The sequence below is a fragment of the Ranitomeya variabilis genome, chromosome 7 (assembly GCF_051348905.1).
Source record: "Ranitomeya variabilis isolate aRanVar5 chromosome 7, aRanVar5.hap1, whole genome shotgun sequence".
Lineage (NCBI taxonomy): Eukaryota > Metazoa > Chordata > Amphibia > Anura > Dendrobatidae > Ranitomeya > Ranitomeya variabilis.
Window position 1 is genome coordinate 5135327 of NC_135238.1, and position 27602 is coordinate 5162928.

The window sequence follows — 27602 nt, forward strand, 5'->3', positions numbered from 1 at the left end:
CCCGCTTCTGCGCCTACTTAAACAGTAGCTGCTGCCAATTAAACATGAAGCTTTGCATGTGGACCAGGTGGGGATAAAGCCTCACCTCATCTGCAAACAGATGACAGCAGCACATAAAGGGTTTTTAATTTTCAATATTTCAATGAGGCCCCCCAATTGTTGTCTTCAAGGGTCTATGGATGACTGGATGACCCTCCTACAATATTTTCATGGCTTTGCACTTGCAGAGCTTTTATCAGTGTAGGAGTACATCAACTACACTTTATTCACAATATTGAATGAGGCAATACAGCTGGTGCCTTTGAGGGTCTATGGATGACCCTGCTTGCAATGTTTGACAGTCTTTGCACTTAGTGCATAGCCTTTATGATTCTAGGAGAACCACTACTTGACAATGTGAACATAATGTATATGAGGCCTCCTTTATGTCTAATAAAGTGTTTATCTCAGTCCTGTTTCCATCAGATTTTTGGGAGTTCTTACTTCCTTCATAAGTGACACTGAAATTTCCAACTACAAAACCTTGTCTAGGCTAAACTGCAACCCCAGATAATTTTACTTTCTGATAACATACATTAATATAAAACACATTTCACCACTTGGGATGTCAGGTGCCGAGCCGGGCGTAATACGCAATGCGACTGATTAAGAAGCTGGAATTCAATGATGAAGATGTGCAGCCCAGGACTGGTCTCCATACAGTGCATTTAGGGACGCTCTCCACAGATATCAGCGGTCATGTCTCTTCTGTATCTGCAGCTCCTCACATCACTCAGAGACCTGGTGACTCCTCTCCCCAATATTACACATCCTGCCAGAGATCAGAATCTGCAGAAAGTGAAAGTGAAAGGGACATGACACAAAGGCATTTTATAAGAACTTCACACTCACAGACAAGGAAGAAGAAGCAGAGACGTGGGGGCTCAGTGGTCAGAGACTCCATAACATAGACCTGATCCTACATGGACTGAGCGATCACCAGGAGGGAGAGAAGAATCACAGAGCAGAGAAGTCAGAAGAGGTGGAGGAGCAGAGATCTGAGGAGCAGGTGACAACACCCAGAGAACAGGCTGATAGATTGGAGAATCCGGGTAACCAAAGCCACATCCAGAACAGAGCAGGTGAGATGTCAGCGGATAATGGAGGTAAAGCAGGAGAGAGCGAAGAGACGTTGCCTGTGGAGGAGAGGAACACTGAGGATGGATCAGATACAGCGCCATCTGCAGGAGAGAGGGAAAAGATCTTACCTGAGGAGAAGAGGAACACTGAGGATGGATCAGATACAGCGCCATCTGCAGGAGAGAGGGAAGAGACCTTATCTGAAGGGAAGAGGAACACTGAAGATGGATCAGATACAGCGCCACCTGTAGGAGGGAGGGAAGAGACCTTATGTGAAGGGAAGAGGAACTCTGAGGATGGATCAGATACAGCGCCATCTGCAGGAGAGAGGGAAAAGATCTTACCTGAGGAGAAGAGGAACACTGAAGATGGATCAGATACAGCGCCACCTGTAGGAGGGAGGGAAAAGATCTTACCTGAGGAGAAGAGGAACACTGAGGATGGATCAGATACAGCGCCACCTGTAGGAGGGAGGGAAAAGATCTTACCTGAGGAGAAGAGGAACACTGAGGATGGATCAGATACAGCGCTATCTGCAGGAGATTGGGAAGAGACCTTATCTGAAGGGAAGAGGAACACTGAAGATGGATCAGATACAGCGCCACCTGTAGGAGGGAGGGAAGAGATCTTATATGAATGGAAGAGGAACTCTGAGGATGGATCAGATACAGCGCCATCTGTAGGAGGGAGGGAAGAGACCTTATGTGAAAGGAAGAGGAACTCTGAGGATGGATCAGATACAGCGCCGTCTGCAGGAGAGAGGGAAGAGATCTTATGTGAAGGGAAGAGGAACTCTGAGGATGGATCAGATACAGCAACATCTGCAGGAGAGTGGGAAGAGAAGTTGCCTGTGGAGGAGAGGAACACTGAGGATGGATCAGATGCAGCAACATCTGCAGGAGAGAGGGAAGAGATCTTACCCGAGGAGAAGAGGAACACTGAAGATGGATCAGATACAGCGCCATCTGCAGGAGAGAGGGAAGAGACCTTATGTGAAGGGAAGAGGAACACTGAGGATGGATCAGATACAGCGCCATCTGCAGGAGAGAGGGAAGAGATCTTATCTGAGGAGAAGAGGAACACTGAGGATAGATCAGATACAGCGCCACCTGTAGGAGAGAGGGAAGAGATCTTATATGAAGGGAAGAGGAACACTGAAGATGGATCAGATACAGCAACATCTTCAGGAGAGTGGGAAGAGATCTTATCTGAAGGTCAATATGAAGGTGAGACTTGTAATGTGGTTTCTGCAGATATGAGAGTCTCTAATGAGGAATCACTATTTTATGGGGGCAACAATGGGGCATCACTATATTATGGGGGCAATAAGTGGGCATCACTACATTGTGGGGGCATCACTATATTTTTGGGGCAATAAGGAGGCATCACTATATTATCAATGCTATTAAGGGGGTATCACAAAATTGTGGAGGTAAAAAGGGGGCATCGCTATATTATGGGGGTAAGAAGTGGCCATCACTATATTGTGGGGGCAATAAGGGGATATCATATATTGTGAGGGCAATAAGGGGCATCACTATTTGGGGGGCATCACTACATTTCAGATAATAGAAAAAATTGGAGTCTGGCTCAGCAGGACTGGATTTTCCTTTTCTTTTTGTTTTTCAAAAGAAAATATTTTGCATACAAAAGAAAAATTTACATGGTCGACATGAGCCAGTCATATTTTCTTTTGAAAAATAAAAAGAAAAGGGAAATCCAGTCCTGAGCCGGACTCCAATTTTTTCTATTATCCTTGATGAGAGGCCAGGATGAGGCCGGAGACTGAGCCCCAGGTGGATGAGCATAGAGCAACTGGGTGAGCTGGAATCAAGTTTCTATAATCACTAAATTTTGCTGGCAATAAAGGGGTATCACTACATTGTGGGGGCAATAAGGGAGCATCACTGTATTGTAAGGGCAATTAGGGGGCATAACTATTTGGGGGAGAATGGGGGGGCATGACTATTGAGGAACTAATAAGTGGGCATCACTGTATTGTGGGGGCAATAAGGGCATCATTACAGTGTGGGGCAATAAGGGGAATAACTATATTGTGGGGCCAATAAGGGAGCATCACTATATTGTAAGGGCAATAAAGGGGCATCATTATTTTTGGGGGGCAATGAGGGGGCATCACTATTGAGGAAGCAATAAGTGGGCATCACTGTATTGTGGGGGCCATAAGGGGGCATTACTATATGGGGGGGCAATAAAGGGGCATCTCTATATGGTGGGGAAATAAAGGGGCATCACTATATTGTGGAGGCAATAAGGGGACATCACTATATTGTGGGGGCAATAAGGGGACATCACAACTGTTTAGGGGCATCATCTCTCTTTGTTATTAACTTGTGCCAAACTAAGAGGGCACTATGGAAGTGTATGGAGCATGAGACAGGTAGCATTAGGTTTTGGGGCACAATCTGCGTGGCACTCAGTTTCCTGTGCTATCCTCAGCGGTTTTATTACTCTGACTGTATTATTCGTCATTACTGTGAAGGTGTTATGGGGGAACTGTATTATGGAGGCACTGTATTATGGAGGCACTGTATTATGGGGCACTGTATTATGGGGCACTGTATTATGGGGGCACTGTATTATGGAGGTACTGTATTATAGGGGCACTGTATTATGGGGCACTGTATTATGGGGGCACTGTATTATGGGGCACTGTATTATGGGGCACTGTATTATGGGGGCACTGTATTATGGAGGTACTGTATTATGGGGGCATTGTATTATGGAGGCACTGTATTATGGAGGCACTGTATTATGGGGCACTGTATTATGGGGCACTGTATTATGGGGGCACTGTATTATGGAGGTACTGTATTATGGGGGCACTGTATTATGGGGCACTGTATTATGGGGGCACTGTATTATGGGGCACTGTATTATGGGGCACTGTATTATGGGGCACTGTATTATGGGGGCACTGTATTATGGAGGTACTGTATTATGGGGGCACTGTATTATGGGGCACTGTATTATGGGGCACTGTATTATGGGGCACTGTATTATGGGGGCACTGTATTATGGGGCACTGTATTATGGGGCACTGTATTATGGGGGCACTGTATTATAGGGGCACTGTATTATGGGGGCACTGTATTATGGGGGCACTGTATTATGGGGCACTGTATTATGGGGGCACTGTATTATGGGGCACTGTATTATAGAGGCACTGTATTATGGGGCACTGTATTATAGAGGCACTGTATTATGGGGCACTGTACTATGGGGGCACTGTATTATGGAGGTACTGTATTATGGGGCACTGTATTATGGGGGCACTGTATTATGGGGGCACTGTATTATGGGGCACTGTATTATGGGGGCACTGTATTATGGGGCACTGTATTATGGGGCACTGTATTATGGGGGCACTGTATTATGGGGGCACTGTATTATGGGGGCACTGTATTATGGAGGTACTGTATTATGGGGGCACTGTATTATGGGGCACTGTATTATGGGGGCACTGTATTATGGGTGCACTGTATTATGGGGGCACTGTATTATGGGGCACTGTATTATGGGGGCACTGTATTATGGGGCACTGTATTATGGGGCACTGTATTATGGGGGCACTGTATTATAGAGGCACTGTATTATGAGGGCACTGTATTATGGGGGCACTGTATTATGGGGCACTGTATTATGGGGGCACTGTATTATGGGGCACTGTATTATAGAGGCACTGTATTATGGGGCACTGTATTATAGAGGCACTGTATTATGGGGCACTGTATTATGGGGGCACTGTATTATGGAGGTACTGTATTATGGGGCACTGTATTATGGGGGCACTGTATTATGGGGCACTGTATTATGGGGCACTGTATTATGGGGGCACTGTATTATGGGGCACTGTATTATGGGGGCACTGTATTATGGGGGCACTGTATTATTGGGCACTGTATTATGGGGGCACTGTATTATGCAGGTACTGTATTATGGGGCACTGTATTATGGGGCACTGTATTATGGGGCACTGTATTATGGAGGTTCTGTATTATGGGGGCACTGTATTATGGGGGCACTGTATTATGGGGCACTGTATTATGGGGCACTGTATTATGGGGGCACTGTATTATGGGGCACTGTATTATGGGGGCACTGTATTATGGAGGTACTGTATTATGGGGGCACTGTATTATGGGGCACTGTATTATGGGGGCACTGTATTATGGGGGCATTGTATTATAGAGGCACTGTATTATGGGGCACTGTATTATGGAGGCACTGTATTATGGGGGCACTATTATGGGGCACTGTATTATGGGGTACTGTATTATGGGGCACTGTATTATGAGGGCACTGTATTATGGGGCACTGTATTATGGGGCACTGTATTATGGGGCACTGTATTATGGGGCACTGTATTATGGGGGCACTGTATTATAGAGGCACTGTATTATGGGGGCACTGTATTATGGGGCACTGTATTATGGGGCACTGTATTATGGGGCACTGTATTATAGAGGCACTGTATTATGGGGCACTGTATTATAGAGGCACTGTATTATGGGGCACTGTATTATGGGGGCACTGTATTATGGAGGTACTGTTTTATGGGGCACTGTATTATGGGGGCACTGTATTATGGGGCACTGTATTATGGGGCACTGTATTATGGGGGCACTGTATTATGGGGCACTGTATTATGGGGCACTGTATTATGGGGGCACTGTATTATGGGGGGCACTGTATTATTGGGCACTGTATTATGGGGGCACTGTATTATGGAGGTACTGTTTTATGGGGCACTGTATTATGGGGCACTGTATTATGGGGCACTGTATTATGGGGGCACTGTATTATGGGGCACTGTATTATGGGGGCACTGTATTATGGAGGTACTGTATTATGGGGGCACTGTATTATGGGGCACTGTATTATGGGGCACTGTATTATGGGGCACTGTATTATGGGGGCACTGTATTATGGGGCACTGTATTATGGGGGCACTGTATTATGGAGGTACTGTATTATGGGGGCACTGTATTATGGGGCACTGTATTATGGGGGCACTGTATTATGGGGCACTGTATTATGGGGGCACTCTATTATGGGGGCACTGTATTATGGGGCACTGTATTATGGGGGCACTGTATTATGGGGCACTGTATTATGGAGGCACTGTATTATGGAGGCACTGTATTATGGGGGCACTGTATTATGGGGGCACTGTATTATGGGGGCATTGTATTATAGAGGCACTGTATTGTGGGGCACTGTATTATGGAGGCACTGTATTATGGGGGCACTATTATGGGGCACTGTATTATGGGGGTACTGTATTATGGGGCACTGTATTATGAGGGCACTGTATTATGGGGGCACTGTATTATGGGTGCACTGTATTATGTGGCACTGTATTATGGGGGTACTGTATTATGGTGGCACTGTATTATGGGGGCACTGTATTATGGGGGAACTGTATTATGGAAGCACTGTATTATGAGGGCACTGTATTATAGAGGGAACTGTATTATGGGGGCACTGTATTATAGAGGCACTGTGTTATGGAGGCACTGTATTATGGGGGCACTGTATTATGGGGGCACTGTATTATGGGGGCATTGTATTATAGAGGCACTGTATTATGGAGGTACTGTATTATGGGAGCACTGTATTGTAGAGGCACTGTATTATGGGGGCACTGTACTATGGAGGTACTGTGTTATGGGGGCTCTGTATTATAGAGGCAGTGTATTATGGGGGCACTGTATTATGGGAGCACTGTATTATAGAGGCATTGTAGTATGGGGGCACTGTATTATGGGGGCACTGTATTGTGGGGGCACTGTATTATGGAAGCACTGTATTATGGGGGCACTGTATTATAGAGGCACTGTATTATGGGGCACTGTATTATGGGGCATTGTATTATAGAGGCACTGTATTATGGGGCACTGTATTATAGAGGCACAGTATTATGGGGGCACTGTATTATGGAAGCACTGTATTATGGGGGCACTATATTATGGGGGCACTGTATTATGGGGCACTGTGTTATGGGGCATTGTATTATAGAGGCACTGTATTATGGGGCACTGTATTATAGAGGCACAGTATTATGGGGGCACTGTATTATGGAGGTACTGTATTATGGGGGCACTGTATTATAGAGGCACTGTATTATGGGGGCACTGTAATATGGAGGTACTGTATTATGGGGGCAAAATATTATAGAGGCACTGTATTATGGGGGCACTATATTATGGGGGTACTGTATTATAGAGGCACTGTATTATGGGGGCACTGTATTATGGGGGCACTGTATTATGGCGGCACTGTATTATGGGGCACTGTATTATGGGGGTACTGTATTATGGGGGCACTGTATTATGAGGGCACTGTATTATGGGGCACTGTATTATGGGGCACTATATTATGAGGGCACTGTATTATGAGGGCACTGTATTATGGTTGCACTGTATTATGGGGCACTGTATTATAGAGGCACTGTATTATGGGGCACTGTATTATGGGGGCACTGTATTATGGGGGCATTGTATTATAGAGGCACTGTATTATGGGGGCACTATATTATGGGGGCACTGTATTATGGGGGCACTGTATTATGGGGGCATTGTATTATAGAGGCACTGTATTATGGGGCATTGTATTATAGAGGCACTGTATTATGGAGGCACTGTATTATGGGGGCACTGTATTATGGGGCACTGTATTATGGAAGCACTGTATTATGGGGGCACTGTATTATAGAAGCACTGTATTATGGGGCACTGTATTATGGGGCACTGTATTATGGGGCATTGTATTATAGAGGCACTGTATTATGGGGCACTGTATTATAGAGGCACAGTATTATGGGGGCACTGTATTATGGAGGTACTGTATTATGGGGGCACTGTATTATAGAGGCACTGTATTATGTGGGCACTGTAATATGGAGGTACTGTATTATGGGGCAAAATATTATAGAGGCACTGTATTATGGGGGCACTATATTATGGGGGTACTGTATTATAGAGGCACTGTATTATGGGGGCACTGTATTATGGGGGCACTGTATTATGGCGGCACTGTATTATAGGGCACTGTATTATGGGGGTACTGTATTATGGGGGCACTGTATTATGAGGGCACTGTATTATGGGGCACTGTATTATGGGGCACTGTATTATGGGGCACTGTATTATGGGGGCACTGTATTATGGGGCACTGTATTATGGGGGCACTGTATTATGGAGGTACTGTATTATGGGGGCACTGTATTATGGGGCACTGTATTATGGGGGCACTGTATTATGGGGCACTGTATTATGGGGGCACTCTATTATGGGGGCACTGTATTATGGGGCACTGTATTATGGGGGCACTGTATTATGGGGCACTGTATTATGGAGGCACTGTATTATGGAGGCACTGTATTATGGGGGCACTGTGTTATGGGGGCACTGTATTATGGGGGCATTGTATTATAGAGGCACTGTATTATGGGGCACTGTATTATGGAGGCACTGTATTATGGGGGCACTATTATGGGGCACTGTATTATGGGGGTACTGTATTATGGGGCACTGTATTATGAGGGCACTGTATTATGGGGGCACTGTATTATGGGTGCACTGTATTATGTGGCACTGTATTATGGGGGTACTGTATTATGGTGGCACTGTATTATGGGGGCACTGTATTATGGGGGAACTGTATTATGGAAGCACTGTATTATGAGGGCACTGTATTATAGGGGGAACTGTATTATGGGGGCATTGTATTATAGAGGCACTGTGTTATGGAGGCACTGTATTATGGGGGCACTGTATTATGGGGGCACTGTATTATGGGGGCATTGTATTATAGAGGCACTGTATTATGGAGGTACTGTATTATGGGAGCACTGTATTATAGAGGCACTGTATTATGGGGGCACTGTACTATGGAGGTACTGTGTTATGGGGGCTCTGTATTATAGAGGCAGTGTATTATGGGGGCACTGTATTATGGGAGCACTGTATTATAGAGGCATTGTAGTATGGGGGCACTGTATTATGGGGGCACTTTATTGTGGGGGCACTGTATTATGGAAGCACTGTATTATGGGGGCACTGTATTATAGAGGCACTGTATTATGGGGCACTGTATTATGGGGCATTGTATTATAGAGGCACTGTATTATGGGGCACTGTATTATAGAGGCACAGTATTATGGGGGCACTGTATTATGGAAGCACTGTATTATGGGGGCACTATATTATGGGGGCACTGTATTATGGGGCACTGTATTATGGGGCATTGTATTATAGAGGCACTGTATTATGGGGCACTGTATTATAGAGGCACAGTATTATGGGGGCACTGTATTATGGAGGTACTGTATTATGGGGGCACTGTATTATAGAGGCACTGTATTATGGGGGCACTGTAATATGGAGGTACTGTATTATGGGGGCAAAATATTATAGAGGCACTGTATTATGGGGGCACTATATTATGGGGGTACTGTATTATAGAGGCACTGTATTATGGGGGCACTGTATTATGGGGGCACTGTATTATGGCGGCACTGTATTATGGGGCACTGTATTATGGGGGTACTGTATTATGGGGGCACTGTATTATGAGGGCACTGTATTATGGGGCACTGTATTATGGGGCACTGTATTATGAGGGCACTGTATTATGAGGGCACTGTATTATGGTTGCACTGTATTATGGGGCACTGTATTATAGAGGCACTGTATTATGGGGCACTGTATTATGGGGGCACTGTATTATGGGGGCATTGTATTATAGAGGCACTGTATTATGGGGGCACTATATTATGGGGGCACTGTATTATGGGGGCACTGTATTATGGGGGCATTGTATTATAGAGGCACTGTATTATGGGGCATTGTATTATAGAGGCACTGTATTATGGAGGCACTGTATTATGGGGGCACTGTATTATGGGGCACTGTATTATGGAAGCACTGTATTATGGGGGCACTGTATTATAGAAGCACTGTATTATGGGGCACTGTATTATGGGTCACTGTATTATGGGGGCACTGTATTATAGAGGCACTGTATTATGGGGGCACTGTATTATGGGGGTATTGTATTATAGAGGCACTGTATTATGGGGCACTGTATTATGGAGGCACTGTATTATGGGGGCACTGTATTATGGGGGCACTGTATTATGGGGGCATTGTATTATAGAGGCACTGTATTATGGGGCACTGTATTATGGAGGCACTGTATTATGGGGCACTGTATTATGGGGGCACTGTATTATGGAAGCACTGTATTATGGGGGTACTGTATTATGGGGGCACTGTATTATGGGGGCATTGTATTATAGAGTCACTGTATTATGGGGCACTGTATTATGGGGCACTATATTATGAGGGCATTGTATTATAGAGGCACTGTATTATGGCGGCACTATATTATGGGGCACTGTATTATGGGGGCACTGTATTATGGAAGCACTGTATTATGGAGGTACTGTATTATGGGGGCACTGTATTATAGAGGCACTGTATTATGGGGCACTGTATTATGGGGGCACTGTATTATGGGGGCATTGTATTATGGGGCACTGTATTATGGAGGCACTGTATTATGGGGGCACTGTATTATGGAAGCACTGTATTATGGAAGCACTGTATTATGGGGGCACTGTATTATGGAAGTGCTGTATTATGAGGGAACTGTATTATGGAAGCACTGTATTATGGGGGCACTGTATTATGGAAGTGCTGTATTATGGGGAACTGTATTATGGAAGCACTGTATTATGGGGTACTGCATTATGGGGGCACTGTATTATGGGGCATTGTATTATAGAGGCACTGTATTATGAGGCACTGTAAGATGGGGGCATTGTATTATGGAGGCAATGTATTATGGAGGCACTGTATTATAGAGGCACTGTATTATGGGGCACTGTAATATGGGGGCATTGTATTATAGAGGCACTGTATTATGGAGGCACTGTATTATAGGAGCACTGTATTATGGAAGCACTGTATTATGGGGGCACTGTATTATGGGGGCACTGTATTATGGGGGCTGTTATGGTCCTGGTGGTTAAGAACACATGAAATGACCTGATAGGTAAACCAGAAATAAAGGACAAACTCTGGGAATGTGGGAACTTTACTGACCGCAACCCTGATCCTATCAACACACACTATAGGCAGCTGTGGAGCGTTCCTGACTCGGCCTAGACGCCTCTTCACAGCCTGAGAACTAGCTAACCCTAGAGAGAAACAAAGCCTCACTTGCATCGGAGAAATTTACCCCAAAGTATAGACAGCCCCCCACAAATAATAACGGTGAGATAAGGGGAAAACACAAACATAGAAATGAAAACAGGTTTTAGCAAATGAGGCCCGCTAATAACTAAATAGACAGAAGATAGCAAGGAATCTGTGCGGTCAGTATAAAATACTACAAAAATTATCCACGCAGAGAATACAAAAAAACCCCACACCGACTCACGATGTGAGGGGCGCAACTCTGCACCCCAGAGCTTCCAGCTAGCAAGAAAATAGCATATAAGCAAGCTGGACTTAAATCATCATATACTGAGAAACATTTTCAAAAAAGCAATGAGCAAAAATGAACTAGCATGAACTTAGCTTCTCCAGGAGGAGACAGGTCACAAGGGAAGTCCCAGAGAGATCTGAACCAGTACTGAATACAACGACAGCAGGCAACAAGTAAAGGTCCAGGTGGAGTTAAATAGGCAGCCAGCATAATAGAAAACAAGGCAGCTGGAGCCCAGCTACAGACCAGCCGTATCACTCAAAGCCACCAGAGGGAGCCCAAGAACAGAACTCACAAAGTACCACTCATGACCACAGGAGGGAGTCCGAGAACGGAATTCACAACAGTACCCTCCCCTTGAGGAGGGGTCACCGAACCCTCACCAGAGCCCCAAGGCCAATCAGGACGAGCCAAATGAAAGGCACAAACCAAATCGGCAGCATGGACATCAGAGGCAACAACCCAGGAATTATCCTCCTGACCATAGCCCTTCCATTTAACCAAGTACTGAAGCTTCCGTCTCGAAACACGAGAATCCAAGATCTTCTCCACCACATACTCCAATTCTCCCTCGACCAACACCGGAGCAGGAGGATCAACAGAAGGAACCACAGGCACCACATACCTGCGCAACAATGACCTATGGAACACATTATGAATGGCAAAAGATGCTGGGAGGTCCAAACGGAATGACACAGGGTTGAGGATTTCTGAAATCTTATACGGACCGATGAAACGAGGCTTGAACTTAGGAGAGGAAACCTTCATAGGAACATAACGAGAAGACAACCATACCAAATCCCCCACACGAAGACGGGGACCCACACAGCGACGGCGGTTAGCAAAGCGCGGAGCCCTCTCCTGTGACAACGTCAAATTGTCCACTACATGGTTCCAAATCTGCTGCAACCTATCCACCACAGAATCCACCCCAGGACAGTCAGAAGGCTCGACCTGACCTGAGGAAAAACGAGGATGAAAACCAGAATTACAAAAAAAAAGGTGAAACCAAGGTGGCAGAACTAGCCCGATTATTGAGGGCGAACTCAGCCAATGGCAAAAAAGTCACCCAATCATCCTGATCAGCAGAAACAAAACATCTCAGATAAGTTTCCAAGGTCTGATTAGTTCATTCGGTTTGGCCATTCGTCTGAGGATGGAAGGCCGAAGAAAAAGACAAATCAATGCCCATCTTAGCACAAAAGGACCGCCAAAATCTGGACACAAACTGGGACCCTCTGTCAGACACAATGTTCTCCGGAATACCATGCAAACGAACCACATTCTGAAAAAACAGCGGAACCAAATCAGAGGAGGAAGGCAGCTTAGGCAAGGGCACCAAATGGACCATCTTAGAAAAATGATCACAAACCACCCAGATGACAGACATCCTCTGAGAGACTGGAAGATCCAAAATAAAATCCATGGAAATATGCGTCCAGGGCCTCTTCGAGACAGGCAAAGGCAAAAGCAATCCACTGGCACGAGAACAGCAAGGCTTGGCCCGAGCACAAATCCCACAGGACTGCACAAAGGAACGCATATCCCGCGACAAGGAAGGCCACCAAAAGGACCTAGCCACCAAATCCCTGGTACCAAAAATCCCAGGATGACCCGCCAACACCGAAGAATGAACCTCGGAAATAACTCTACTGGTCCATCTATCCGGGACAAACAGTCTCTCCGGTGGACAACGGTCAGGTCTATCGGCCTGAAATTCCTGCAGCACCCGCCGCAAATCAGGGGAGATGGCAGACAAAATCACCCCTTCTCTGAGGATACCAGCTGGTTCAGAAACTCCCGGAGAGTCAGGCACAAAACTCCTAGAAAGGGCATCAGCCTTCACATTCTTTGAGCCCGGAAGGTACGAAACCACGAAATCGAAACGGGAGAAAAACAGCGACCATAGAGCTTGTCTAGGATTTAACCGCTTGGCAGACTCGAGATAAATCAAATTCTTGTGATCCGTTAAGACCACCACGCGATGTTTGGCTCCCTCAAGCCAATGTCGCCACTCCTCGAATGCCCACTTCATTGCCAACAATTCCCGATTACCAACATCATAATTCCGCTCGGCAGGCGAAAACTTTCTAGAAAAGAAAGCACATGGCCTCATCACAGTGCCATCAGAGCTTCTCTGCGACAAGACAGCCCCTGCTCCAATCTCAGAAGCATCAACCTCGACCTGGAAAGGAAGAGAGACATCCGGCTGACGCAAGACAGGAGCCGAAGAAAACCGACGTTTCAGCTCCTGAAAGGCCTCAACGGCTGCAGGAGACCAATTCGTCACATCAGCACCCTTTTTGGTCAAATCCGTCAAAGGCTTAACCACACTAGAAAAATTAGTGATGAAGCGACGGTAAAAATTAGCAAAGCCCAAGAACTTCTGAAGACTCTTCACCGATGTAGGTTGAGTCCAGTCATAAATGGCCTGGACTTTAACTGGATCCATCTCGATAGTAGAAGGAGAAAAAATAAAGCCCAAAAAGGAAACCTTCTGGACTCCGAAGAGACATTTAGAGCCCTTCACAAACAAGGCATTGGCACGCAGGACCTGAAATACCATCCTGACCTGCTTCACATGAGATTCCCAATCATCAGAAAAGACCAAAATATCATCCAGGTACACAATCATAAATCTATCCAGATACTCTCGGAAGATGTCGTGCATGAAGGACTGAAACACGGAAGGGGCATTAGAAAGCCCAAAAGGCATCACCAAGTACTCAAAATGGCCTTCGGGCGTATTAAATGCTGTTTTCTATTCATCGCCCTGCTTTATACGCACAAGATTATAAGCTCCTCGAAGATCTATCTTGGTGAACCAACTGGCCCCCCTTATCCGAGCAAACAGATTGGACAGCAGAGGCAAAGGGTACTGAAATTTGACCGTGATTTTATTTAGAAGGCGATAATCTATACAGGGTCTCAGAGAACCATCCTTCTTGGCCACAAAAAAGAACCCTGCACCCAAAGGTGACGAGGACGGGTGAATATGCCCTTTCTCCAAAGACTCCTTTATATAACTCCGCATAGCGGCATGTTCTGGTACAGATAAATTAAAAAGTCGACCCTTAGGGAACTTACTACCAGGAATCAAATTTATAGCACAATCACAATCCCTATGAGGAGGTAGGGCACTGGATTTGGGCTCATCAAATACATCCTGGTAATCCGACAAAAATTCAGGGACTTCAGTAGGAGTAGAAGAAGCAATCGACACCAAAGGAACATCTCCATGTACCCCTTGACAACCCCAACTTGACACAGACATTGCTTTCCAATCCAGAACTGGATTATGAACCTGCAGCCATGGCAGACCCAACACGACAACGTCATGCAAATTATGTAACACCAGAAAGCGAATAACCTCCTGATGTGCAGGAGTCATGCACATGGTCACTTGAGTCCAGTACTGAGGCTTATTCTTGGCCAATGGCGTAGCATCAATTCCCTTTAGTGGTATAGGGAATTGCAAAGGCTCCAAGATAAAACCACAGCGCCTGGCAAATGACAAATCCATCAAATTCAGGGCAGCGCCTGAATCCACAAAAGCCATTACTGAGTAGGATGACAGAGAGCAAATCAAAGTAACAGACAAAATGAATTTAGGCTGTACAGTACCAATGGTGACAGACTTAGCGAACCTTTTTGTGCGCTTAGAACAATCAGAGATAACATGAGTGGAATCACCACAGTAAAAGCACAACCCATTCTGACGTCTGTGATTTTGCCGTTCAATTCTGGTCAGAATCCTGTCACATTGCATAGACTCAGGCTTCTGCTCAGAAAACACCGCCAGATGGTGCACAGGTTTGCGCTCCCGCACACGCCGATCAATCTGAATGGCCAAAGACATCGACTCATTCAGACCCGCAGGCGTGGGGAGCCCCACCATAACATCCTTAAGGGCTTCAGAAAGACCCTTTCTGAAAATCGCTGCCAGGGCACACTCATTCCATTGAGTGAGCACAGACCACTTCCTAAACCTCTGACAGTAAACCTCTGCTTCATCCTAACCCTGAGAGAGAGCCAGCAAAATCTTTTCTGCCTGGTCTACTAGATTAGGTTCCTCATAAAGCAATCCAAGCGCCAGAAAAAATGCATCCACATTTAGCAATGCAGGATCTCCTGGCGCCAGGGAGAATGCCCAATCTTGTGGGTCACCACGTAACAAAGAAATAATAATTTTAACTTCCTGAACAGGGTCACCAGAGGAACGAGGTCTCAGAGAAAGAAACAGTTTGCAATTATTTTTAAAATTCAAAAACTTAGATCTATCTCCAGAGAACAACTCAGGAATTGGTATTTTAGGCTCTGACATAGGACTGTGAACTACATAATCCTGAATGCTTTGTACCCTTGCAGTGAGATGATCCACACTAGAGGACAGACTTTGAATGTCCATATCTGCAGCTGAGTCCTGAACCACCCAGAGATTAAGGGGAGGAGAGAGGCTAAACACACTGCAGAGGAGAAAAAAAAAATGAGCTCAGGACTTCTCTTATCCCTCTTTTGCGATGCATTAACACTTTACTGGCCTGCTGTACTGTTATGGTCCTGGTGGTTAGGAACACATGAAATGACCTGATAGGTAAACCAGAAATAAAGGACAAGCTCTGGGAATGTGGGAACTTTACTGACCGCAACCCTGATCCTATCAACACACACTATAGGCAGCCGTAGACGCCTCTTCACAGCCTGAGAACTAGCTAACCCTAGAGAGAAACAAAACCTCACTTGCCTCAGAGAAATTTACCCCAAAGTATAGACAGCCCCCCACAAATAATAACGGTGAGATAAGGGGAAAACACAAACATAGAAATGAAAACAGGTTTTAGCAAATGAGGCCCGCTAATAAATAAATAGACAGAAGATAGCAAGGAATCTGTGCGGTCAGTATAAAATACTACAAAAATTATCCACGCAGAGAATACAAAAAACCCCCACACCGACTCACGATGTGAGGGGCACAACTCTGCACCCCAGAGCTTCCAGCTAGCAAGAAAATAGCATATAAGCAAGCTGGACTAAAATCATCATATACTGAGAAGCATTTTCAAAAAAGCAATGAGCAAAAATGAACTAGCATGAACTTAGCTTCTCCAGGAGGAGACAGGTCACAAGGGAAGTCCCAGAGAGATCTGAACCAGTACTGAATACAACGACAGCAGGCAACAAGTAAAGGTCCAGGTGGAGTTAAATAGGCAGCCAGCATAGCAGAAAACGAGGCAGCTGGAGCCTAGCTACAGACCAGCCGTATCACTCAAAGCCACCAGAGGGAGCCCAAGAACAGAACTCACAAAGTACCACTCATGACCACAGGAGGGAGTCCGAGAACAGAATTCACAACAGGGGGCATTGTATTATGGGGCACTGTATTATGGAGGCACTGTATTATGGGGGCACAGTATTATGGGGGCACGGTATTATGAAAGCACTGTATTATGGAGGTACTGTATTATGGAAGTGCTGTATTATGGGGGCACTGTATTATGGGGGCACTGTATTATGGGGCACTGTATTATGGGGCACTGTATTATGGAGGCACTGTATTATGGGGGCACTGTATTATGGGGGCACTGTATTATGGAAGCACTGTATTATGGAGGTACTGCATTATGGAAGTACTGTATTATGGGGGAACTGTATTATGGGGCACTGTCTTATGGGGGAACTGTATTATGGGGCACTGTGTTATGGAGACCCTGTAATTGTGGGGGCACTGTTACACAGGGGGCAGGATCTGTTTGCAGTGTTATCTGTGGGGAATATAAATAGTTTTTGCTGCTCCCTGTGATATTATCTTTGGGCGCTGTTTGTGGCAATGCTATTACAGCTGTAGGAGTCAGTAATGGAACAGCAGGAGGGGAGGTCGGCGTTGTAGGAAAAGGAGAAAGCTTTGTCTGTATTGGAAAAAGAGAAAAGCAAATTCTATTTTCATATATTATAGAAGAAGTTTTTGTTGCTCTGAAGAATATGAGGAATATAATTTCATGCCTATTATATCCAGTCTGAGAGTATAGGCCTCTTGCAAAGTGTGAATCTGAGACAGGACACTTGCCTCAGCAGGTGGTCCAGCTTCAAAAGCTCCAAAGAGGAAAAACTCCCAGCCCCAGCAGTCTAGCTCTTACCAACGCCTTTCTTGCAGGATGACAACCACTGGGAGCCCAAGCTGCTTAACTGCTTCAAACAAATCCCCTCTTTAATAAGTAGTTATGGAGTTAGTGTACATCCCAGCCATATACTGATTACATTTTCGAGATCTCGGGAACGGGCCATATGCCTGTCGAAGTTTTGACCCGTTCTAGCACCCCAGGGTGGGGAGTTATGTAGTACAGCTAGTAGAAGCCAGGTATCGAAACCGTGTATAGTCTCCAAGTGTAACGGGGGCCTGGCCGAATCCAATAGCACCAGAGCTGCCTCCCTTTGACTTTCCATTGAGAGGTTATCATCCATCATAGGTTTTGGAGTTTCAGTTACCAGATCTAAGGGGAGGGAAACTAAGACCATCCCAGGGGCAGTAAAGTGAGTGACCAACCAAGGGGTTAAATGCTTGTTTGAGACTGTGGCCCTTGGTCACTTCTACAAGAGGTCACACCATGTTTTGTTTTGGAAAAAAATGGAAACATCTGGCACCCCACATCTTTCATGTGGCTGCCAGCACTAAGGCCGGGTTCACACTTGCGTACCGGAGCTTTACGGACGGCTGCATACTTCCTCCATGAAGCTCCGCCCACTTCAGCACTTCTTGTGTTTAGGTCCGTCTACTTCTTCATGCATCCTGCGTACCTATCTTTAACATTGGGATATGCAGGACATGCGGATGGATGCGGATGCGGATGTTGCATTCCCGTGTGGTCGGCGGGTGCATCAAAATGACACATCCACATACATCCGCATGTCCTGCGTACCCAATGTTAAAGATAGGTACGCAGGATGCATGAAGACGTAGGTGGACCTAAACAGAAGAAGTGCTGAAGTGGTCGAAGCTTCACGGAGGAAGTACGCAGCCGTCCGTAAAGCCCCGGTATGAAAGTGTGAACGTAGGGTAAGGCTTAACATCAAGCCAGTAGCTAACTTTTGTATCATCTGCTTATACTTATTGTACTACCCCCTGTATTTACATATCTGACTTCTGTATGCAGTATGTATATCCATTGTGTATACAGTGTTTAGTCTAATGCGCCTTTAAGATGATTAAGTATCCAATTTATCCTTGGCCTGCGCTTTTATCTCGATCCATGAATCCACTCATCTGTGTTATCAGTTTTGACTTCCGATACTACTGGGGCTGGTTTCCGGCCTGATATAACCCCGTTAACAGACCTGGCTTATATCTAACGAGGAACTGGTGGCAGTTCTACTGGGCTGAGCAGGAGCTATTTCACTGGTGATAGTGGCCCCTCAGCCTGTCAGGATTGTGAGTGAGTGTTATGCCATGCTGGCGGAAGCATGGACCACCCTCTCTGACTCTCTGTGCCTCTCTGGACCCGTGTGGACAGGGAACGTCTGTGTAAAACTGTGCCAAGCTGACCTTGCACGTCCCCAAGGAGTGTGAGTTGGGTGACTGTACCATGGGACCCCCCGACATGTTAGTGACATCAGGCGGGGCTGCCAGGTGCCGTTGTTTACAGTTACATTACTTCTAAAACTGCAAAAATGAGGAAAGACACGGCCGAGTTATATCATCTTAATATGTGAGTCAGAAGCAAGGTGTATAAGAATAGTGGAAGGGCGCACTCATATTTAACATAGGACCAATAGTTTACGTCTTATCCCACAACTCACAGATCAATATAACCTGTATATAATGTGTATGATATGTATACAGGGTCACCTGTAGATAATGATTATCTCATTTGTCCTCAGGTGATACAGAGACTGGAGACGATGGGGAAAAGCAGAAGACACCGGAGGATGACTCTCCACCATCGTCCAGTAAAGGACCAGGGTGAGCAGCATCCAGCAATCTTTTCCAATTTCACCTGAACTAATTTTCATAAACATTTGGATGTAGATCTGTGATTTTTTGTCTTGTATAATCTTCTCTGTATACATATTTTATCTATCAGTTTTACAGAATTCACTTTCTCAAAAATATGATGGCCCCTTAAGTACCCCCTGGTGTCGCTCCAGCACCTCTGTGGCTTTTTGTCCCATTACTAATAGTAAAAGTTCCCAGTAATAGATTTCTCAAGTTCTCCTCAAATGGTTAGTACAAAACACAAACTTAGTAGTACAAAATAGGGCACCTTTGGCACCCCTTTTTCACAAGCCATTGCTTGTACACTTTTAAAAGAGGTAATTTGTTCCTACTTTCTAAATAAAACAATACATTTTCGATGGCTTGGTAAAAGGCCTCTGTATTTGTTTAATCATTTTGATAATATCTAATCTGTTGCGAATCCCAGAAAAGGATATTTTTTCACTCCTAGTTAAGACATCAAAGAGTTAAAAAGGGGTTCAGTACAGTTCTAGGAGAGCGCTGCAGCGTTGAGATTTCCCAAAGCTCACACTTGTGGGTGACCTTTTAGCAAAGGGCGCCGCATTAGATTAGCTGCTACTTACCCTCATAAATCCTATGAAGTCGGTAAAGGTGAACCTCATTTTTCAAACTCCTTGTCTGCATTCTAAAGTGTTTTGTGGCATTGAAAGGTAAATCGCCCAAAGTGACTTCTTTTAACTGCTTGGAGTTTTTGGAAACCTGCAGCATTTAACAGATGCCCAAAAGTCTGAAAATACAAACAACAAGTATTTATTTACATAGAAATGAATACGTTCTTTCTTTTCAGTGTTTTCCGAGCACTTTGATAATCAGGAGGACTTGCTCCAAACCAGCCTAAGGTCCAAACAGGGGACCTCAGCTATCTGTCTCTTATAATATGCAACATTTTCTCTGGCTCAGATAAATAGTCAGGACTAAATGTATTATTAATAAATGTGAAATAAAACACAATAGATGTGAAAATCACTTTATTGGAAGGACAGTTTAATGATGTGAAAATGCTGAAAATGTGACAAGTTTCAGTATCTTTTACCGAAGTCCCCATCTTTATTTGCCCTTATAAGACAATCATGAAGCCCCCGAGGTGTATACTAGCCCCCCAATCTACTATGCACCAGGTATAATGCAGTGTATACTTATGGGGGAAGGAAGGCTCCTCTAGAATCAGGGTCCAGACTGGAAAACACCTCTGTACCCCCTGAAGACAGGGACAAACATGTGGAGAAAAGGTGGAAGAAGAGAAGAAGGGAATAGAAAACAGAACAAAGAGGAAAAGAAGAAAAGAAACAAAAGGAGAGGAGGAGATTGGAGAAGAATGCGAGAAGTGAAATAAAGAGAGAAAAAGAGAAGGAAAAGGAGAGAGGAAGAGAAGGAGCCTAGAGACGAATGAGAGAAGAAGAGAATTAAGGAGAGAAAAAGAGAAGGAAACGGAGAGAGAAAGAGATTGAGAATGGAGAAGAATGAGAGAAGAGAAATAAAGAGAGAAAAAGAGAAGAGGGAAGAAATGTAGAAGAGGGCACAAAGTTCTCCGCTGCTTTTTGGACTCCATTTGTGAAAACACTGCGTCATCCTCTTGTCACATGTGATGGAATTTGTTATGGAGACGTAAAACTGGACGTCTAGTGCTGGAGTCAGACCGGGGACCCAGGGGCCCAATCCTCAGATACCCACATGTCCACAGTTTCACACACATCGTTGATGGTTGTATGGTTTTTTTGCAGGTAAACAGTAGGTTTCACCCAGAATCCCAAGTGTCCATTAACAATCAGTGCGGTGTGCCCTGTATATAGGGCATCAGGTGACCGCGCCCACTGATCACATAGGGGTGGGGACTGTCCTGCACAGGGGCCTCGGGGGGATTCACCGGTCCTCCTGTAGGCCAGTCCAGATAAATATCTCATGACTGTCATGTTTGCTGCAGATGTTTGTTTTTCTTTCTCTTTGCATTTAGGTGTAACGATGGAAATAAATCTGTTGGATTCTTCTGCTGGGACCAGAATCCAGATGTGATATCACTGATTGGTCGGTTGTCACCTGTTATCAGCTCTGGCAATATAATACCAGGCTCCCCGGACTATGAGAGCGACTGGACAAGTGTAGAAAGATGTAGTCCAGTCATAATGATCTGCTCGTCACAGACCCCTACTTCCACCCTGCGGAAAATGCTGGACGTCTGCTCCCGCTCACACGGTACGAGACGCCTGACTAGGATGCCGGGATGTCTCCTGAGAAATCTGGATATCTGTTGTGAAATTGGATTTTGGGCTCCCCCGGTGGCCACTGGTGGAATTGAACTGGTGTGCATCATCCTCTCTGTTCACCTGTTTCCATCAGGATGTGGGAGTCGCTATTTAGCCTTGCTCCTCTGTCACTTCCATGCCGGTCAACATTGTAATCAGAAGCCTTTCTGTGCATGTTCCTGCTGCTAGACAACTCCCAGCTAAGTTGGACTTTAGTCCTTGTTTGTTTTTGCATTTTGTTCCAGTTCACAGCTGTAGTTTCGTTTCTGTGTCTGGAAAGCTCTTGTGATCTGAAATTGCCACTCTGATGTTATGAGTTAATACTAGAGTCTTAAAGTAATTTCAGGATGGTGTTTTGATAGGGTTTTCAGCTGACCATGAAAGTGCCCTTTCTGTCTTCCTGCTATCTAGTAAGCGGACCTCAATTTTGCTAAACCTATTTTCATACTACGTTTGTCATTTCATCTAAAATCACCGCCAATATTTGTGGGGGCCTCTGTCTGCCTTTCGGGGAAATTTCTCTAGAGGTGAGCCAGGACTATATTTTCCTCTGCCAGGATTAGTTAGTCCTCCGGCCGGCGCTGGGCGTCTAGGGATAAAACGCAGGCTACGCTACCCGGCTACTGTTAGTTGTGTGGCAGGTTTAGTTCATGGTCAGTTTAGTTTCCATCCTTCCAAGAGCTAGTTCTTATGTTTGCTGGGCTATGTTCTCTTGCCATTGAGAACCATAACAGTTTGACCGGCCAAAAAGGGTTAAATTAATTGACAGAGAAAGGAGAGAAAAGAGAAGTCTGCTGAAGATTTTTTTTTTTCCTTCAGTTCTGCGTGTGCTTGTAATTGAATCTCTTGCAAGTCTGCCTATATTGCAGCCTTTCTCTCTCTCTCTCCTTCTAATCCTGGAATGGCTCTGTGTTCACCTGTTTAAAATGGATATTCAGAGTTTAGCTGCAGGTTTGAATAATCTCACCACGAAAGTTCAAAATTTACAAGATTTTGTTGTTCATGTTCCTATATCTGAACCTAGAATTCCTTTGCCTGAATTTTTCTCGGGGAATAGATCTTGCTTTCAAAATTTCAAAAATAATTGCAAGTTGTTTTTGTCCCTGAAATCTCGCTCTGCTGGAGATCCTGCTCAGCAGGTCAGGATTGTGATTTCCTTGCTCCGGGGCGACCCTCAGGATTGGGCTTTTGCATTGGCTCCAGGGGATCCTGCGTTGCTCAATGTGGATGCGTTTTTTCTGGCCTTGGGGTTGCTTTATGAGGAACCTCAGTTAGAACTTCAGGCGGAAAAGGCCTTGATGTCCCTATCTCAGGGGGAAGACGAAGCTGAAATATACTGCCAGAAATTCCGTAAATGGGCTGTGCTTACTCAGTGGAATGAGTGCGCCCTGGCGGCGAATTTCAGAGAGGGTCTCTCTGATGCCATTAAGGATGTTATGGTGGGGTTCCCTGTGCCTGCGGGTCTGAATGAGTCCATGACAATGGCTATCCAGATCGATAGGCGTCTGCGGGAGCGCAAACCTGTGCACCATTTGGCGGTGTCTACTGAGAAGACGCCAGAGAATATGCAATGTGATAGAATTCTGTCCAGAAGTGAACGGCAGAATTTTAGACGAAAAAATGGGTTGTGCTTCTATTGCGGTGATTCAACTCATGTTATATCAGCATGCTCTAAGCGTACTAAGAAGCTTGATAAGTCTGTTTCAATTGGCACTTTACAGTCTAAGTTTATTCTATCTGTGACCCTGATTTGTTCTTTATCATCTATTACCGCGGATGCCTATGTCGACTCTGGCGCCGCTTTGAGTCTTATGGATTGGTCCTTTGCCAAACGCTGTGGGTATGATTTGGAGCCTCTTGAAACTCCTATACCCCTGAAGGGGATTGACTCCACCCCATTGGCTAGCAATAAACCACAATACTGGACACAAGTAACTATGCAGATTAATCCGGATCACCAGGAGATTATTCGCTTTCTTGTGCTGTATAACCTACATGATGTGTTGGTGCTTGGATTGCCATGGCTGCAATCTCATAACCCAGTCCTTGACTGGAAAGCTATGTCTGTGTTAAGCTGGGGATGTAAGGGGACGCATGGGGACGTACCTGTGGTTTCCATTTCATCATCTATTCCCTCTGAGATTCCTGAATTCTTGACTGAATATCGTGACGTTTTTGAAGAACCTAAGCTTGGTTCATTACCTCCGCACCGGGAGTGCGATTGTGCCATAGATTTGATTCCGGGTAGTAAATACCCTAAGGGTCGTTTATTTAATCTGTCTGTGCCTGAACATGCTGCTATGCGAGAATATATAAAGGAGTCCTTGGAAAAGGGACATATTCGTCCTTCGTCATCTCCCTTAGGAGCCGGTTTTTTCTTTGTGGCTAAGAAAGATGGCTCTTTGAGGCCGTGCATTGATTATCGGCTTTTGAATAAAATCACGGTTAAATATCAATATCCGTTGCCACTGCTGACTGATTTGTTTGCTCGCATAAAGGGGGCCAAGTGGTTCTCTAAGATAGATCTCCGTGGGGCGTATAATTTGGTGCGAATTAAGCAGGGGGATGAGTGGAAAACCGCATTTAATACGCCCGAGGGCCACTTTGAGTATTTGGTGATGCCTTTTGGTCTTTCAAATGCCCCTTCAGTCTTTCAGTCCTTTATGCATGACATTTTCCGTGATTATTTGGATAAATTTATGATTGTGTATCTGGATGATATTTTGATTTTTTCGGATGACTGGGACTCTCATGTCCAGCAGGTCAGGAGGGTTTTTCAGGTTTTGCGGTCTAATTCCTTGTGTGTGAAGGGTTCTAAGTGCGTTTTTGGGGTTCAAAAGATTTCCTTTTTGGGATATATTTTTTCCCCCTCTTCCATCGAGATGGATCCTGTCAAGGTTCAGGCTATTTGTGATTGGACGCAACCCTCTTCTCTTAAGAGTCTTCAGAAATTTTTGGGCTTTGCTAACTTTTATCGTCGATTTATTGCTGGTTTTTCTGATGTTGTTAAACCATTGACTGATTTGACTAAGAAGGGTGCTGATGTTGCTGATTGGTCCCCTGCTGCTGTGGAGGCCTTTCGGGAGCTTAAGCGCCGCTTTTCTTCCGCCCCTGTGTTGCGTCAGCCTGATGTTGCTCTTCCTTTTCAGGTTGAGGTCGACGCTTCTGAAATCGGAGCTGGGGCGGTTTTGTCGCAGAGAAGTTCCGATTGCTCCGTGATGAGACCTTGTGCTTTTTTCTCGCGTAAATTTTCGCCCGCCGAGCGGAATTATGATGTTGGGAATCGGGAGCTTTTGGCCATGAAGTGGGCTTTTGAGGAGTGGCGTCATTGGCTTGAGGGGGCTAGACATCAGGTGGTGGTATTGACTGACCACAAAAATCTAATTTATCTTGAGTCCGCCAGACGCCTGAATCCTAGACAGGCGCGCTGGTCGTTGTTTTTCTCTCGGTTTAATTTTGTGGTGTCCTACCTGCCGGGTTCTAAGAATGTTAAGGCGGATGCCCTTTCTAGGAGTTTTGAGCCTGACTCCCCTGGTAATTCTGAACCTACAGGTATCCTTAAGGATGGAGTGATATTGTCTGCCGTTTCTCCAGACCTGCGGCGGGCCTTGCAGGAGTTTCAGGCGGATAGACCTGATCGTTGCCCACCTGGTAGACTGTTTGTTCCTGATGATTGGACCAGTAAAGTCATTTCTGAGGTTCATTCTTCTGCGTTGGCAGGTCATCCTGGAATCTTTGGTACCAGGGATTTGGTGGCAAGGTCCTTCTGGTGGCCTTCCCTGTCTCGAGATGTGCGAGGCTTCGTGCAGTCTTGTGACGTTTGTGCTCGGGCCAAGCCTTGTTGTTCTCGGGCTAGTGGATTGTTGTTGCCCTTGCCTATCCCGAAGAGGCCCTGGACGCACATCTCGATGGATTTTATTTCGGATCTTCCTGTTTCTCAGAAGATGTCTGTCATCTGGGTGGTGTGTGATCGTTTCTCTAAGATGGTCCATTTGGTTCCCCTGCCTAAGTTGCCTTCTTCTTCCGAGTTGGTTCCTCTGTTTTTTTCAAAATGTGGTCCGTTTGCATGGTATTCCAGAGAATATCGTTTCTGACAGAGGTACCCAATTCGTGTCTAGATTTTGGCGAGCATTCTGTGCTAGGATGGGCATAGATTTGTCTTTCTCGTCTGCTTTCCATCCTCAGACTAATGGCCAGACCGAGCGGACGAATCAGACCTTGGAGACATATTTGAGGTGTTTTGTGTCTGCAGATCAGGATGATTGGGTTGCTTTTTTGCCTTTAGCGGAGTTTGCCCTCAATAATCGGGCCAGCTCTGCCACCTTGGTGTCTCCCTTTTTCTGTAATTCGGGGTTTCATCCTCGATTTTCTTCTGGTCAGGTGGAATCTTCGGATTGTCCTGGAGTGGATGCTGTGGTGGAGAGGTTGCATCAGATTTGGGGGCAGGTAGTGGACAATTTGAAGTTGTCCCAGGAGAAGACTCAGCTTTTTGCCAACCGCCGGCGTCGGGTTGGTCCTCGGCTTTGTGTTGGGGACTTGGTGTGGTTGTCTTCTCATTTTGTCCCTATGAGGGTTTCTTCTCCCAAGTTTAAGCCTCGGTTCATCGGCCCGTACAAGATATTGGAGATTCTTAACCCTGTGTCCTTCCATTTGGACCTCCCTGCATCTTTTTCTATTCATAATGTTTTTCATCGGTCATTATTGCGCAGGTATGAGGTACCGGTTGTGCCTTCCGTTGAGCCTCCTGCTCCGGTGTTGGTTGAGGGCGAGTTGGAGTACGTTGTGGAAAAAATCTTGGACTCCCGTGTTTCCAGACGGAAACTCCAGTATCTGGTCAAATGGAAGGGATACGGTCAGGAGGATAATTCTTGGGTGACTGCCTCTGATGTTCATGCCTCCGATTTGGTCCGTGCCTTTCATAGGGCTCATCCTGATCGCCCTGGTGGTTCTGGTGAGGGTTCGGTGCCCCCTCCTTGAGGGGGGGGTACTGTTGTGAAATTGGATTTTGGGCTCCCCCGGTGGCCACTGGTGGAATTGAACTGGTGTGCATCATCCTCTCTGTTCACCTGTTTCCATCAGGATGTGGGAGTCGCTATTTAGCCTTGCTCCTCTGTCACTTCCATGCCGGTCAACATTGTAATCAGAAGCCTTTCTGTGCATGTTCCTGCTGCTAGACAACTCCCAGCTAAGTTGGACTTTAGTCCTTGTTTGTTTTTGCATTTTGTTCCAGTTCACAGCTGTAGTTTCGTTTCTGTGTCTGGAAAGCTCTTGTGATCTGAAATTGCCACTCTGATGTTATGAGTTAATACTAGAGTCTTAAAGTAATTTCAGGATGGTGTTTTGATAGGGTTTTCAGCTGACCATGAAAGTGCCCTTTCTGTCTTCCTGCTATCTAGTAAGCGGACCTCAATTTTGCTAAACCTATTTTCATACTACGTTTGTCATTTCATCTAAAATCACCGCCAATATTTGTGGGGGCCTCTGTCTGCCTTTCGGGGAAATTTCTCTAGAGGTGAGCCAGGACTATATTTTCCTCTGCCAGGATTAGTTAGTCCTCCGGCCGGCGCTGGGCGTCTAGGGATAAAACGCAGGCTACGCTACCCGGCTACTGTTAGTTGTGTGGCAGGTTTAGTTCATGGTCAGTTTAGTTTCCATCCTTCCAAGAGCTAGTTCTTATGTTTGCTGGGCTATGTTCTCTTGCCATTGAGAACCATAAC

At 45.5% G+C, this 27602-nt stretch overlaps 1 protein-coding gene across 1 annotated transcript in view; it reads left to right on the forward strand.

Annotated features, from left to right (window-relative positions):
- The first annotated feature begins 860 nt into the window (after positions 1-860).
- Positions 861-27602, forward strand: part of LOC143785066 (uncharacterized) — a 166340-nt gene continuing 139598 nt past the window's right edge. Inside the window, exons 1-3 of the mRNA XM_077273735.1 lie at positions 861-2345; positions 19510-19591; positions 21597-21835. Coding sequence (XP_077129850.1) covers positions 1127-2345; positions 19510-19591; positions 21597-21835 — 1540 coding nt within the window. The 5' untranslated portion in view covers positions 861-1126. The remainder of the gene's footprint in view (positions 2346-19509; positions 19592-21596; positions 21836-27602) is intronic.